Source organism: Phyllopteryx taeniolatus, chromosome 9 (genome assembly GCF_024500385.1).
Source record: "Phyllopteryx taeniolatus isolate TA_2022b chromosome 9, UOR_Ptae_1.2, whole genome shotgun sequence".
Taxonomy (NCBI): domain Eukaryota; kingdom Metazoa; phylum Chordata; class Actinopteri; order Syngnathiformes; family Syngnathidae; genus Phyllopteryx; species Phyllopteryx taeniolatus.
The window spans coordinates 14,442,295-14,457,695 of NC_084510.1; the positions used below are offsets into that span (position 1 = coordinate 14,442,295).

Consider the following 15,401-nt stretch of genomic DNA (forward strand, 5'->3'; position numbering starts at 1 on the left):
TGATGGATCCCCTTGTATTCAGCACACACCGAGTTGATTTAAAAAGCTTAGATGGGTCAAACAGGATTACCCCATTGGGAGTGAAAGAGATTGAGTCAAAGGGAAGGGAGATCCAGTGGGACAATGACAGTAGGACATACAATTTTTTTATTGTTGCTCCCAATTTCTGAAGTCTGGGTTTTTGAGTTTAGGTAGCAATGCCCTTCCATAGTATACTAAAAACAGGAGCTCCCGAGGATGGAACAATGTCACGATAGAAGAGGTAACAATGAATACATGAGGTGGGGAAGTGTATTAATAAATGGGGACAAAAAGAAGATAAAAGCCTGCTGCAGGATTAAAACACAATTTTTAAAAAAGTGAAAAGGTGAAGCCAGTGAACACAGGCAGTAGTATGCGGGGCCACATACAAAGCAATGTCATTGTTTGCAACAATTAAGACTAATAATCAGCATATCTGGTTCCTACCCTAATATTAATTATGTTGCTTTGGAATTTCAGTACCCCTGTTGTTTTATCCAAACAACATTTTTTAATTCCATATTTAAATGACATTACCAGCAGAGAATGATGACAATCTGTCATCCAAGTCATTCTTATGACTGTGCACTTGATACATGCAATTGATATACTGTATAACACCACTATAATTATTTAAAGACAATATCAAATCTGTTGCAGGGTTTCATCAGATTCCCACAGACATATTTCTTGATAATGCTTAGTCTGGCAGATAATTCCCTCTTGAGTCATACCAATAATTCCAAAGTATGATCGTGTGTGTGTTTTAAAGCATGTGTGCTCAATATGTACATTTTAGTTATGTTAGACATCGAGGGCAGCATGTGGTTTGAATCAGACACGTATGTCCACACATATCTACTGTCACTAAATAATGTCACATGTACAACTGTGTGTGTGTGTGTGCGGGTGTGCGTGCGTATAGAGTGTTTGATGCAATGGTGAGCCCAGACGGAAGTGAATGTATTTGGCATGTTTACATGGCAAGAGGACATACATGTGTCCCTTTAAATTCGCTGCCATTTTGGGGACAGGAAACAAAATGCTCCTTCATGTTTGTCATTCGAGTTTGGGTGCAACGTTGTATTCATGTTGAGGTAAAGCTTACTATATGGTTGAAAACTGTTGCAAATGAAATACATTCCTCACCATATGGTAGTTGACGATCTCCTGTAGGCGTTCTCCACACTTTTCAAGGCAGTCCTGCACACACAAGCACGTGCACGTTTTACATGAAGCAAATATTTGCTAATAGTTACAGCGGAAATAATGCAGAAGACACTGAGGCAATGCCCTGACACGCCAAATGTTTTCCTAAAACAGAGGCGCCATTTTCTGACGTCTCCCCCTTGTAAGCACAAATGTCTTCTGTCCATACGCGGTCGCGTGTCAGGCTTACAACAGCTGGACATGTCTAGACAATACTGTTTATAAAGCTCAACTTGTGTGATTTATGTGGGCAACCGCCGGAATGTCCCGCTGGAGTCAGTCTGATGATTCCAGGAGAAGGTGACTCTGACCTACATTTGAAGTTTGTATGTTTGTGTGTCCAACATGGCAAGAGAAGTGAAGTGTGCTCACGCACCGATATCATTTCCTCTTTCTTGCACTGCTGGGACAGGTCCTTGATGCCGTTAACAAAGAGCTTGTTGGCGCTGACGTAAGCCCTGCCGGCCTCGATCATACCGCTGCACAGCTTCACCAGCTAAGGGGAACAAATACAAAAGTGGACACTTTAAAAAAAATAAAATAATAATAATAATAAATAAAATAAACAATGAGGACACGTTCTATTTAAAAAGACAGAGGGATAATAATAGTTGCAGTGATTACATAAATCAAACAAAGCTTAGGTAGATTGGCAGTTACCCAGAAAAAACACATCTGTATTGAGACCACTGCAGACAAAGACACTGGTGCAACTCAAATGACATGTCACCACTGTAGAGCAGAAAACTCCAATGTTTATATTTGGTCCATTTCATATTTTTTTATAAACAGATACTACTGGTTAGTCCGCACGTGGGTCTGCCAATCGCAGTAGTATTTTCATATGAATGCTTTATATTTATGGTCTAGAAGTGGACATACATACAAATATTTTATGATGACTTTACTATGAATCACAATGTACAAATTTGGGTATCATTGCTGTTGCATGAACAGAACTCCGTTGCAAACCCAGGATCCGGAGTAATTTTAATAGAAGGGTTTGGTACATTGTACGGACTTTAATGTTGATTAAATTTGTGTCAAAACAACTGAGGTAAAATCAAGTGCACCACTCGGATGCAATCATCAGAGGCAGTGTTAATTGAGTCTCAGGTAGTTTACAGTCTAAGGAAGTACAGTGGTACAATACATTGACTTATGAATGACTCAACATACGAGATTTTTTTAATTACGTTAGGTCGATTTTTTGTTTTCTTTTACGAGCGAAAATTGGAGTAATGAGTCAGCTTCAGATATGAATGTTTATTGAATGTTATAAACGGTCAAATACAAAACGAAAAACTCTTAAGCAGCTACCGTAAGCCAAAACCTACATCTCGACGCTCACACTGAGACTAGCCAGCCATGTTCGTGACATCACTCACTAGGCCATGGCCTTTAAAAAGGCACACAGCTCAGGCGCACAGTTGCTGTGGCAACATACAGTAATTATCCTAAAACCAGTTTATTTCTTTACATTAGCTTTTATTTATTTTTTTATGGTTCTATACAATACAGTACTATTTTCATATTTAAAAACATGGCAAAAAACTTAGTTTTGGGGGACTGGAACGGATTAATAGAATTTCAATTCATTTTAATGGGGAATATTGATTTGAAATACGACTTATGACCTTGGTCACGGAAAGAATTAAACTCATAAGGTACCACTACAACATTATAAATCTAAAAGAACTATGGCACAATTCCTTCAAGCAACATTATAATACAACACAGACATCAAAATAGGTTTTCATAACATTCAAAGAGATTGTCATCTAATAAAAATAAATAAAATTCTTCATTTTTCCTATAGTTGATATACAGTCACCCTAATTCATACCATCAGATAAACATCAGCCCATGTACCTGAAATTAATCTTCTCTTTTACAAGTGCTACATTTCCATTTCACACAAATAAAATACTTTTCAGCCCATTGCACAACACTGAAGGATTGTGTAAGTGTAAATAGTACATGCTCAACATCCTGTACATTCTGTCTGACATTCTTTAAAGCCACTCACTTGTGCTTGTCATTTGAAAGATGAAACGTGTGAAGAGAAACACTTGTAAACATTTATAAGCATACTGGGTCACTGAGGTTTTTTTGCAGTTCACATTTTTTCACTCTCAAGTGCTTTTTCCAGATTGTGGAATTCATTTCCAGGAACTTTATATTGGTTGTTTGGTTTCAAACCAATCATTTTCTACTAATTATGCCAATGCTATGGCTGAACAAGCAGTTTTAGACAGTTGTGAGTTGTTTAACAAGTGAACCTCAACCAATAATAATTTTATAATATATATATTTTTTATAATTTTTTTTATAATTTTACAATTTATGACATAACTCTGGAATATATTGCACTGTATACTGTATGTCAAATTATCTTGATTTATTTCTTTTAGCAATTACATAATGTTATCATATTATTAATAGTTTTGACAAATACCAGTAGTCAAATTTTGCACGTTTTTTTTGGAGAGGGAGATGCAAAAAAACAAAACAAAAAAGGGACAGAAGCCTCCCAAACAGTAGATTAGGTAATTGCACACTGGGAATTCAGGCAGTTAAATAACTGCAGAAATTTAACATCAAATGCTAAATCACAAACAAGGGAGCAGTCTTTGAGGGTGGAAACATGTAAACTACAGTATGGGGTATTATGAGGATTGGCACAGTCTTTAGCACATGGAAAGAGTGTGCTTGGGAGTACTTGAGAGCTATGCAGTAGGTGTAGTAGGAAGTGAATAAAACCTTTAATCATCTCATTTAGTGCAAATGGTCGTCAGCATAAGGCAATGTGGATAATGCTTGGTGGCTGCTTACGGACAATATTTTTACTCTGCATTGGCCAGACATGGAAAAACTGGGAAGACACCATGTAAGTCAGAATGCCTAATTAGCTCCTACATGTGTATGTAAAAGTAAAATGAGCATCAGACATAAAACATTCATATTAAATGTACATTGGTCAGTGTTCATGTGTCTATGTCTGAATCCACACAACAGTGATTCCTGGCCTGCTCTCCCACAACATATCTGTCAGTGAGGTGGCTGATGGGGGAGAATGTGATCTCATCGTGTGCTGCACTAAGCCCCCAGGGTCTGAGAATGCCCATTACAGGCACACTATATGTGTCAGCTTGTCAACAAATGGGCTGAAAAAACCACAGGGGTCAACTTGGGAGTCAGATTGCTACGTCTGCTGAAAGAAGACTGTATAGCTTGTGTTAATTGACCAACACTCCAACAATTTAATAGATAACCTTCACTCCCAATGGTAATCCACAATAGCGATTTAAAAAATATGTCTAACTATCAAACAGAAACAGCCTTTGTTATTAATGATTAGAGCGTCAGCCTCACAGTTCTGAGGACCCGGGTTCAATGCCCGGCCCAGGAGTTTGCATGTTTTCCCCGTGCTTGCGTGGGTTTTCTCCGGGCACTCCGGTTTCCTCCCACATCCCAAAAACGTGGTAGGTTGATTGAAGACTCTAAATTACCTAATCTCAAAATTGACATTATCTCGCGTTAATCCCATATTAATCTCATTTAGATTTTGCTGCTGTCACAATTCCCCCCAAGGCAGTGTAAGGGCATCCCATCAAAGCAGTGTGAAGACCCCCTGCTGCACAGAATAAATGACCCCAATGGAACCCCCCCTGATAACTCAGGTCATCATTCAAGGTTCAATGGATGGTCCCAACATGCTTGGAGCATAATTTTGTAGTAGGGTGGGTGTGAACGTGTCGCCCACCACCCTTCTAATTTCACTGCAGAGCCACTGACAAACCCGAGGTTAAACTGCACACTTTATCTCTTCTACTCACCTATCAAGGTGAGTAAAAGAGATAGTGTTTTGAATAACAGGCTGCAGAAGTTAATTTGAGCTGTGAGAGAGACAAATCTAAAGATTTTAAATGTTAGGAAAGACAAAATTCAAAGTAGGAAATCACAAAAACAACAAGGCTCGATATTACATTCCAACTTGAGCATTAATTGTGCTTCTAACTAAAGGTTGACCGACTAAAAATGCTTTGTTGTCAACTATAATGTGATGACAGTAGAGTCAAACTCAAATAATCGATGACGATGAAGTTTTAGCACAGTACAGCGGTCCCCAGCCTTTTCTGTGCCATTGACAGGCTTCCCGTAAAGACATATTTGACGACAGTCGAGACAAATTAAAACATCCATCCATCCATTTTCTAAGCCGCTTATCCTCCTCACTAGGCGGGGTACAACCTGAACTGGTTACAAGCCAATCGCAGGGCACATATAAACAAACAACCATTCGCACTCACTTTCACACCTATGGGCAATTTAGAGTCTTCAATTAACCTACCATGCATGTTTTTGGGATGTTGGAGGAAACCGGAGTGCCCGGAGAAAACCCACGCAGGAGAACATGCAAACTCCACACAGGCGGGGCCGGGGATTGAACCCCGGTCCTCAGAACTGTGAGGCAGACGCTCTAACCAGTCATCCAAATTAAAAGAAGTGATTAAAAATACAATTTCAAGACCTCAAGCATTAAACACCACTCATTGACTAGTCGGTTAATCCCCTACTTTTACAACATTCAAATGTGTAAAATGCAATTATTAAATTTAATTTATACAAAAAAATTGCTTTCAAAAGTACCTTTATCAACAAATTGTAGTGCGTAATGACTCATGATATAATGTAGTAAATGCAATCTTCTTCTTTTCCTTTCGGCTTGTCCCTTTAGGGGTGGCCACAGCGCGTCATCCTTTTCCATCTCCTGCATCCTCCTCTCGAACACCAACTGCCCTCATGTCTTCCCTCACGACATCCATCAACCTTCTCTTTGGTCTTCCTCTAGCTCTCTTGCCTGGCAGCTCCATCCTCATCATCCTTCTACCAATATACTCACTATTGCTCCTCTGGACGTCTCCAAACCTTCAAAGTCTGCTCTCTCTACCTTTGTCTCCAAAACATCGAACCTTGGCTCTCCCCCTGATGAGCTTATTTCTAATTTTATCCAACCTGGTCACTCCGAGAGCGAACCTCAACATCTTCATTTCCACCACCTCCAGCTCTGCTTCCTGTTGTCTCTTCAGTGCCACTGTCTCTAATCCGTACATCATGGCTGGCCTCACTACTGTTTTATAAAGTTTGCCCTTCATCCTAGATGAGACTCTTTTGTCACATAACACACCTGACACCTTCCTCCACCCGTTCCAACCTTGGACCCGTTTCTTCACTTCCTGACCTCACTCACCATTGCTCTGGACGGTTGACCCCAAGTATTTAAAGTCCTCCACCCTTGCTATCTCTTCTCCCTGTAGCCTCACTCTTCCCCTACCACCTCTCTCATTCATGCACATATATTCTGTTTTACTTCGGCTATCGTCATTCCTCTGCTTTCCAGTGCATGCCTCCATCTTTCTAACTGTTCCTCCACCTGCTCCCTGCTTACACTGCAGATCACAATGTCATCTGCAAACATCATGGTCTACGGGGATTTCAGTCTAACCTCATCTGTCAGCCTATCCATCACCACTGCAAACAGGCAGGGGCTCAGGGCTGATCCCTTATGCAGTCCCACCTCCACCTTAAATTAGTCTGTCACACCTACAGCACACCTCACCACTGTTCTGCTGCCCTCGTACATGTCCTGTATTATTCTAACATACTTCTCTGCCACTCCATACTTCCACATGCAGTACCACAGTTCCTCTCTGGGTACTCTGTCATAGGCTTTCTCTAAAACTACAAAGACACAATGTAGCTCTTTCTGACCTTCTCTGTATTTTTCCATCAACATCCTCAAGGCAAATAATGCATCTGTGGTACCTTTTCTAGGCATGAAACCATACTGTTGCTCGCAAATACTCACTTCTGTCTTCCACTATTCTTTCCCATACCTTCATTGTGTGGCTCATCAACTTTATTCCTCTATAGTTGCCACAGCTCTGCCCATCACCCTTGTTCTTAAAAATGGGCACTAGAACACCTTTCCTCCATTCGTCAGTCATTTTCTCACGTGCTAGAATTCTGCTGAACAAGCTGGTCAAAAACTCCACAGCCACCTCTCCTAGATGCTTCCATACCGCTACAGGAATGTCATCAGGACCAACTGCCTTTCCATTTTTCATCCTCTTTAATGCCTTTCTAACTTCCCCCTTACTAATCATTACCACTTCCTGGTCCACCACGCCTCTTCTACTCTTCCTTCTCTCTCATTTTCCTCATTCAACAACTCCTCGAAGTATTCTTTCCATCTAGCTCGCACACTACTGGCACCAGTCAACATATTCCCATCTCTATCCTTAATCACCCTAACCTGCTGCACAGCCTTCCCATCTCTATCCCTCTGTCTGGCCAACCTGTATAGATCCTTTTCCCCTTCTTTAGTGTCCAACCTGGCATTCATGTCATCATATGCCTCGTTTGGACTTTGCCACCTCTATCTTTGCCCTATGTCGCATCTCAATTTATTCCTTTTGCCTCTCCTCGGTCCTCTCAGTGTCCCACTAATTCTTAGCTAACCTGGCTGCAGCGGCCCAGTCTTCTGGAACCTCCTCCTGTCCACCGAGAGCCTGTCTCACCTCTTCCCGAAAAGCTGCACAACACTCATCCTGTCTCAGGTTCCACCACATGGTTCTCTGCTCTCCCTTTGTCTTCCTAATCTTCCTCCCCACCACCAGAGTCATCTTACACACCACCATCCTATGCTGTCTAGCCACACTCTCCCCTACCACTACCTTACAGTCGGTAACCTCCTTCAGATTACATTGTCTGGACAAGATGTGCGCACCTGCTTGCTTCTACCTCCGCTCTTGTAGGTCACCCTATGTTCCTGACTCTTCTGGAAAAAAGTGTTCACTACACCCATTTGCATCCTTTTTGCAAAGTCTACCACCATCTATCCCTCCAAGTTTCTTTCCTGGTTGCCGTACTTACCCATCACTTCTTCATAACCCCTATTTCCTTCACCAACATGTCCATTACAATCTGCACCAATCTGTCTGGGATGCTCAGAACTACTTCGTCTAGCACCTTCCAGAATTTATCTTTCACCTCTACGTCACATCCTACCTGTGGGGCATAGCCACTAATCACATTATACATAAACACCCTCAATTTCAAGTTTCAGCCTCATCACTCGATCTGATACTCTTTTCACCTCCAAGACATTCTTAGCCAACTCTTCTTTTAAAATAACCCCGACTCCATTTCTCTTCCCATCTACAGCATGGTAAAATAATTTAAACCCTGCCCCTTAACTTCTAGCCTTACTGCCTTTCCACCTGGTCTCCTGGACACACAATATATCAACCTTTCTCCTAATCATCATGTCAACCAACTCCCGAGATTTAGTAGAGCGATTTAGAGATTTAGATTCATAGTCCCAACATTCAAAGTCCCCACATTCAGTTCTAGGCTCTGTGGTTTCCTCTTCTCTTTCTGGCGAAGAACCAGCTTTCCACCTCTTCGACTTCGACCCACAGTAGCTGAATTTCCACTGACACCCTGGAGGTTGACGGCGGCAGTGGCGGACGTTGTTAACCTGGGCCACGACCGATCCGGTATGCAATTCTTTGGATGAAGGCTCATATTTGTTTGGCAAAGTTTTAAGCCGGTGCCCTTCCTGACGCAACCCTCTGCATTTATCCGGGCCTGGGACCGGCCTACAGTTTGCACTGGCTTGTGTCCCCCATAGGGCTGCATTTAGTAAACTTGACATGGAGAAAATGCAATAGTAAATGCAATCTGACTAAAAAAAAAATCTATTAGTTTATCTGAAGAGGAATTACCTCAGCTCTGAGACTCCCAGGGGATAATTAGCCATGTAAAAGTTGTAGTTTAACTTAACATAGAGCCCTATATTACATTAATAGAGCATGACAATAATGCACTGGGAAATTTATTCTGCAGGGTCAAGTTTGCTTTTAACAAATCCAACAATTATTTATGACAATAGTTACACATCTATACATTGTGAAAAATTTTACTATTATGACACAGACAATGGCTGTGGAGCAACAACAGGCAACAGTAATGCTTCTATACTGCACTCTCAAGTCTGCTCTGTGTTGTTTACAGAAGCCAATTGGACATAGCAGTGCACATCTGGTTTTAATCAACAGATGCAAATAAAACCAATTAGGGTTCACACATCATCTTAGCTCTGATAGCATTTTTCAGTGAAACACTATGATTCAGGCAAACAAAAATATATTTGTTTTACAGCAAAAAGAAAATTCCGTACCTTGTCCAGCTTTGCCTCGATCTCCACCACGTCTGTCTCCACATCATCAATGCCGGCCCTAAGACAAGAATAAACAAAGTTAAGCAAATAATGATAGACTTGCGCACATGCACACACATGAAAACATGTATGAGTGTCAGATGTCTTAGAAATTTGTTACATGAACAAATGTATTGGGACAACAGGCCTAAAAGGCCGTGAAAGTGGCTGGAAATGTGGAATTGGTCTCATTTTTCAGCTATTACAGCTTCCACTACTCTGGGATGACGTCCTACAAGATTTTGGAGTGTCTCTGGTGGGTTTTTTGGTCAAATGATCCAGTAGAATATTTGGGAGGTCAGACTTCAAAATATGTCCCAATTCATTCCAAATGTATTTAACTGATCAATTACGTGATTAAGAGCTATGTCTCTGTATTTTATTTTATATAGCATCGATTCCAGGATGAAAATATCCTATTTCAGCATCCTTTTAAGTATTATCTGTGACAAATTAAGCTGCAGAACAAACACTATGAAGCTGCCTGGTGACTGCGCTGTTTGCTGTTTTAGCCAACATCCAAATGTTGACAGTATTTTGCCCCTGCTGCATATTAAGCACCAACCAGACACCACACATCACGATCATGGTTGCAGAGACTTGCGCATAAATCCCAATGATTAAGATTAGTGGTCATGGCACAGCTGTAAAATCAATGAATGATATCATGCAGAGGTCCTTTCAGTACTCATAAAGCAAATACAAAGCAGCAGGAACACATAGGTTTTCATTTGGACTCAGCATCTAGTATTTCATGGATAACAATACCCACAATGCAATAAGTCATAAGGGCACATCAATCACATTTTTGTCTAATAACGTGGACAAACATCACAGAGGTCTTAAAGACACAACAGAACAAAACATCCTAAAAGTAAAATTATCAACATTATTCAATATGTGAAATAGATTATGGCTTATTTGAATTCCATAGTGACAACATCAGCTGGAGCATATTGGATTGGATCCAGCCAAAGTTTAGCGTCACACCCTGCATGAGCTGCTGGAACAAACCCCTCATAACACCGACCCCTTGAGGATGGTGATGATCTCACCATTAAATCACAATCCCACCCTCATCTGTAACTCTTTTACACCGGGCAACACCCTCATTGCAGAGGCGATATGTATTGCTGGAAAAAGAATACGTTAAGCCACACTAGCCACGCCAGTTTAAAGTAAGTTTAAATGTCTTGCTCTCCTTCGGAGAGATGGAACTCAAGAACAAGAAAGCGTGAATGTTCACACACCTGCTCCAAAGAAGAACATTCACAGAATTCCACTCTGTTCTTGGACTTTTTATTGCAATGCATGGGGATGCACAGGCACACTCACAGAGAAAACAAAAGTGTTTATTCAATTTACCTAAGAACAACATGCTCCTGACACAGCAGGGTGATAATGTGTGTGGTCTGCACAGGTGGCATGTTGTGTGTGCATGCGGATGTCTGTGTACGTTGTTACACTTGACTACTGTTGCTGACATGCACAGTCTACCATTAAAGCAACCCTCATTTGCTGCTCTTCACTCAAAGCGAGGTATCAAACATCCATATGGTGTTCCCCTATAGCAGGCAGCAGGGACATCCAATGTCAAACTGCTATTCAGTGTGGTGGATAAGCTCATTAAATCAAGTATCACGCACGCTGCGCTGTCAATGAGACGTGCGCTCGAGGTTGCGGCCAATATCTTGACGATGAGGCCAACGCACGCATCCATCTCCAATGAATGCATGTTTTTGGGATGTGGGCGGAAACCGGAGTGCCCGGAGAAAACCCACGCAGGCACGGGGAGAACATGCAAACTCCGGGGCCGGGGATTGAACCCGGGTCCTCAGAACTGTGAGGCTGACGCTCTAACCAGTCGTTCACCGTGACGCCCTATATATTATATTAAGTAATATTTTTTTTTTTTATCTTACACTAAATGAGTAGCTCCATGCATGCATTGCATCACACTGCCCCTAAGAGGCCAAGGTGGACAGAGCAGGAACAGCAGATACGGTCATTGACTGTATAAAAAGACACATTTGACTGTGACGTGAAATCAGACTAAACTTTTCCTGTTTTATGTCAATTGGGATTACCAAAATTATTTGTATTTGCTAGATGCCAGAATAAAGAGAATTTTTTTTTTTAGAAAACCATAACAGACAAAGACAATACAGTCATGGCTAAAAGCATTGGCACGTTTTTAGCCATGAATGTATTTATTATGCTTTGTTTTTTTTGGGTTAAATTTCTTTTAATATATTATTTTACTTGTTACTAATATATTTTCTGGTTGTACTTCTAAGTTATATTTAAAGTTGAGTTTTGGTAGTTGAATAAATAATTGAAATGAATAATTGTGTTTATTATCCAGCATTTCAATATCAATCAAAATATTTGTGATTATTATTTTTTCCATAATCACCCAACCAGAGTGTGACATCCCTTCCCCCCTAACACTGCGCAGGTGCGCAAGAGCTGTGAACCCCAAACAAACATGTCAGATCACATCGCCAAAAGCACACACCATAAAGAAATTGAAAGATTTACAACTAATCCACATGATGGTATCGGTAGTGATCGTCAGATCTGACACAAGGATTATCAGTACCGGAATCATTTTAAAATTGTGCGGACATATGAGGAATAACCTAAAGCTTCCAACAATGATGATGATGATGATGATGATGCAGCCGACCAGCCCAGTCGGAAGGAGGGAGGGGGAGCGCACATGCTTGTTGCCAGTGGTAACATACAGTAGAGGGTCTAACATCATCAGCAATGGGGGAGGGGACCTTCATGTGCCCTTGCGCCACGCGCACACTCATCAGGTCCAACAACCATTCACAGTCTATTCTGGTCCTGCCACTCCGTGTGTATTTCTGCACGACGCTTGTGTGGATATCTCCTTGCATCTCTTCACATTAGTGTACACAAACATGCACACACACACACACACACACACACACACACACACACACACACACACAGCATGTCACGCAGTCTGCGCACATCCCCGAGTCCGCTGTGTCTTGTAGACTCGATGTGTCACATGACATCCCATCCACATCAACATCCGTTCAAGGACTAGAGGGACAGGGGCAGCAAGAACAACAGGGCCTCTGATACCAGTCAAGTTTGGGCTCGGCGGCAAAAATACTCACATGCAACACGACATCAGCAACAAACCCATGAGATGAAATGGTTTGTGTCTGTTACACAATGACTGACTGGATGCATGTGACTGTGTTGAATAGGGCGGGCCAGTGTAAAAGAAGCACAACACAAAAAAATGCAGCATTTCTATCTGGCCTAAAATACAAGTACAGTCCTGTATATGCACATATTTGTTTTATTGATAGATATGTCACAATCACATCTCAATGTATTTCCAACAGTTGGATATACTGTACAATCCCTGCATTTTTTTTATCTGTCATTATTTGTGTTCTGACTCAGCAGATCAAGCTATGATGGGCAATGGCTTATTTTTTATTTATTTATTTATTTTTTACAGACAGGTGGATGGAGAGCAATTGCCCTCTCTCTCTTACACACAGACAGACACAAATATGGATCATGAGCACAATATAACAGGTGAGGCACACAAATATAATTTATTTCAGCCCAAACAAGGTTTAGGACAAATCTGGCAAAATTTATTTAAAAGAAAAACACTTTTTGTAGCAGGACTGTGGTCTAGTGGTTAGCGTAACCGCTTCAGAGTTCTGAGGTCTGGGGTTTGAATATCGACTCCGGCCTTCCTTTGTGTTATCTGCAAGTACTTCTGCTTCCTCCCAAAAACATGCATGTTAGTTAATTGGTGGCTCTAAATTGTCATAGGTGTGAATGTTTTGTTTGTCCATATATTACGATTGCCCCATATCTAGTAACTCCTTTCCATAGTGCCCCTAGTGGTCGGATGATACACCAGTGTATGTGTTGTTTTTTAAGCACTTTTTTAAAACGTTTAAGACACCATGTGTCTGGTGGATGGGAAATGAGAAGGAGGCTAGCGAGAAATTATTAATAAGGATGCGTATGTGTGACTTGCAGCAAATCGCCGTGCACTTTGAAGCCTTTCAAGCTGCTTAGCTTCTCTTGCTAGCCGATAACAACGATAGCAGAGTACCCATGAGGGGAAATTCAGACGAACAAGAGAACCGGCGACAATGTCAACTGCTGGACGCTGTTTCAGGCTCACATTTGTGCTCCAAAGAGCAGGTTTGTTCATTTATTTACCTATGTATTATTCACTTTATTCCTGAAATAGTTTCCTCATGAAAATCTCTGTGCTTAGTTTGCCTTTAGTATTTAACTGTTTAGAACAGGGATTCGCAAACTTTGGGTCCAGCGAGGGACACCTGACAGTGGAGACATTTTTCCAAGGACGCCCTCACAATTCACCAATTAAACATCGGTTTTCTAAGGGGAAAAAATGGCTCAACAATAAAATCGTGGCTGAAAAAAAATATAAACAATAAGTTGTTAACTTAACTCTTAACTGTTTAAGCTGTTTTCCCCTTTGTTTTATTCCAAAACAATACAATCAATCAACTTTTATTTAGCAGACTCATATTCCATTAGAAAACACATACAATACAATGCACAATAAGACACAAAAGGAAAATGGATCAGGAAAATCTTCATATTTAATAACCACAATTAGTTTTTATCCTATTCCCTTACAAGCAACAACAATAATCTAAGAAATTTCACTTGCACTGTCCAGTATGGAGGTAATTATTTCAGTCACATTGGATGAATTTTTGGCTAAAAATTTATTGAATCAATTTCCAGTCACTGAATCGTTTCAGATTGTATCGTTCTAAATGATCCAATATTGTTCATGAATCGAATCGTGAACCACGAATCGCTATACGAATCGAATCATTGCAAAAACGAATCATTACACCACTAATAGATATATAGATTGATAGACAGACAGACAGAAAAATAGATCGATAGATTGCTGAGACACAGTATTTATGGCTTAAGTGTTTTTATGCCCTATGAGGATGAATGTGCTGTGAGACATGGAAATATCACCACCAAGCTGGTTTAACTTGGATTAAAAAAAAAATCTAAACTTGTGTTGCTCATCTGCAAGCTGTTAGGGTCTGATATATTATTTCCATGAATAGGGTCATTTTTTAGGATTAAATCATAAATTGTGAATCAAGCCTGTGTTGGACCACAGTCAAAAACACACACACGCTCGCACCTCACGTACATCCTCATTTATAATTACACACTTTCATCATCCTCCACCCACAAATTCAGACTGCACAAAACGTCAAAATATCGCCTTCTTAGAATTCCAAGTAGGGAGGCAACCATGGCAACCGTTCATTGACCCAAATCACCATGGCAACAGGCATCAGCGTTACTCTTTTTTAAACTGACCAATTTCCTCTTTGTCTGACGTGATTATACTTGAGCATCTCCCTGCCACTGTTTTAATACAGTAATAGGAGACTTATTATGGACGGGTTAGTGTTACACTGCTTCCTTTTTTTCTTTTTTAAACCTGAATCAATATAATGCAGCAGCAGATCTGCATATATTTAAATAAATGCGTAAAATACTTGTCATATTAATCTTTGAAAGGCTGCAGTAATATCCTAAATTCTTTGGATACACCACTTGCTTTAAAATCACTCACCCACAGCCTAATTGCTTTGTTTGCTGATATATAGCAGTGTCTGAGCAGGTGGTTTTTAGGGTGGGGAAAGTAACAGGAGCCCAACCCTCGTTTCTTTGTTCTGACATGATGAAGCGCATTGTGAAGCTTCTTAAACACACTCAAAAAAATAAGTCACATAAAAGGCAACTTTAATATTAAACACCTTATTTTTAAAACATAATTCTTTGAATGTGCATCCTATAGTTT

At 40.6% G+C, this 15,401-nt stretch overlaps 1 protein-coding gene and 1 long non-coding RNA gene across 11 annotated transcripts in view; one reads left to right on the top strand and one right to left on the bottom strand.

Annotated features, from left to right (window-relative positions):
- Window positions 1-15,401, bottom strand: part of LOC133483459 (arf-GAP with coiled-coil, ANK repeat and PH domain-containing protein 3-like) — a 72,888-nt gene that overhangs the window by 29,610 nt on the left and 27,877 nt on the right. For all 10 annotated transcript variants that reach the window (XM_061784756.1, XM_061784754.1, XM_061784749.1 and 7 more), the window contains 3 exons: window positions 9,479-9,536; window positions 1,607-1,726; window positions 1,171-1,224 (listed from right to left, as the gene is read on the bottom strand). In XM_061784756.1, the coding sequence (XP_061640740.1) occupies window positions 1,171-1,224; window positions 1,607-1,726; window positions 9,479-9,536 (232 nt within the window). The remainder of the gene's footprint in view (window positions 1-1,170; window positions 1,225-1,606; window positions 1,727-9,478; window positions 9,537-15,401) is intronic.
- LOC133483465 (uncharacterized) overlaps window positions 1-15,401 on the top strand; it is a 30,736-nt gene that overhangs the window by 8,618 nt on the left and 6,717 nt on the right. The window lies entirely within an intron of this gene.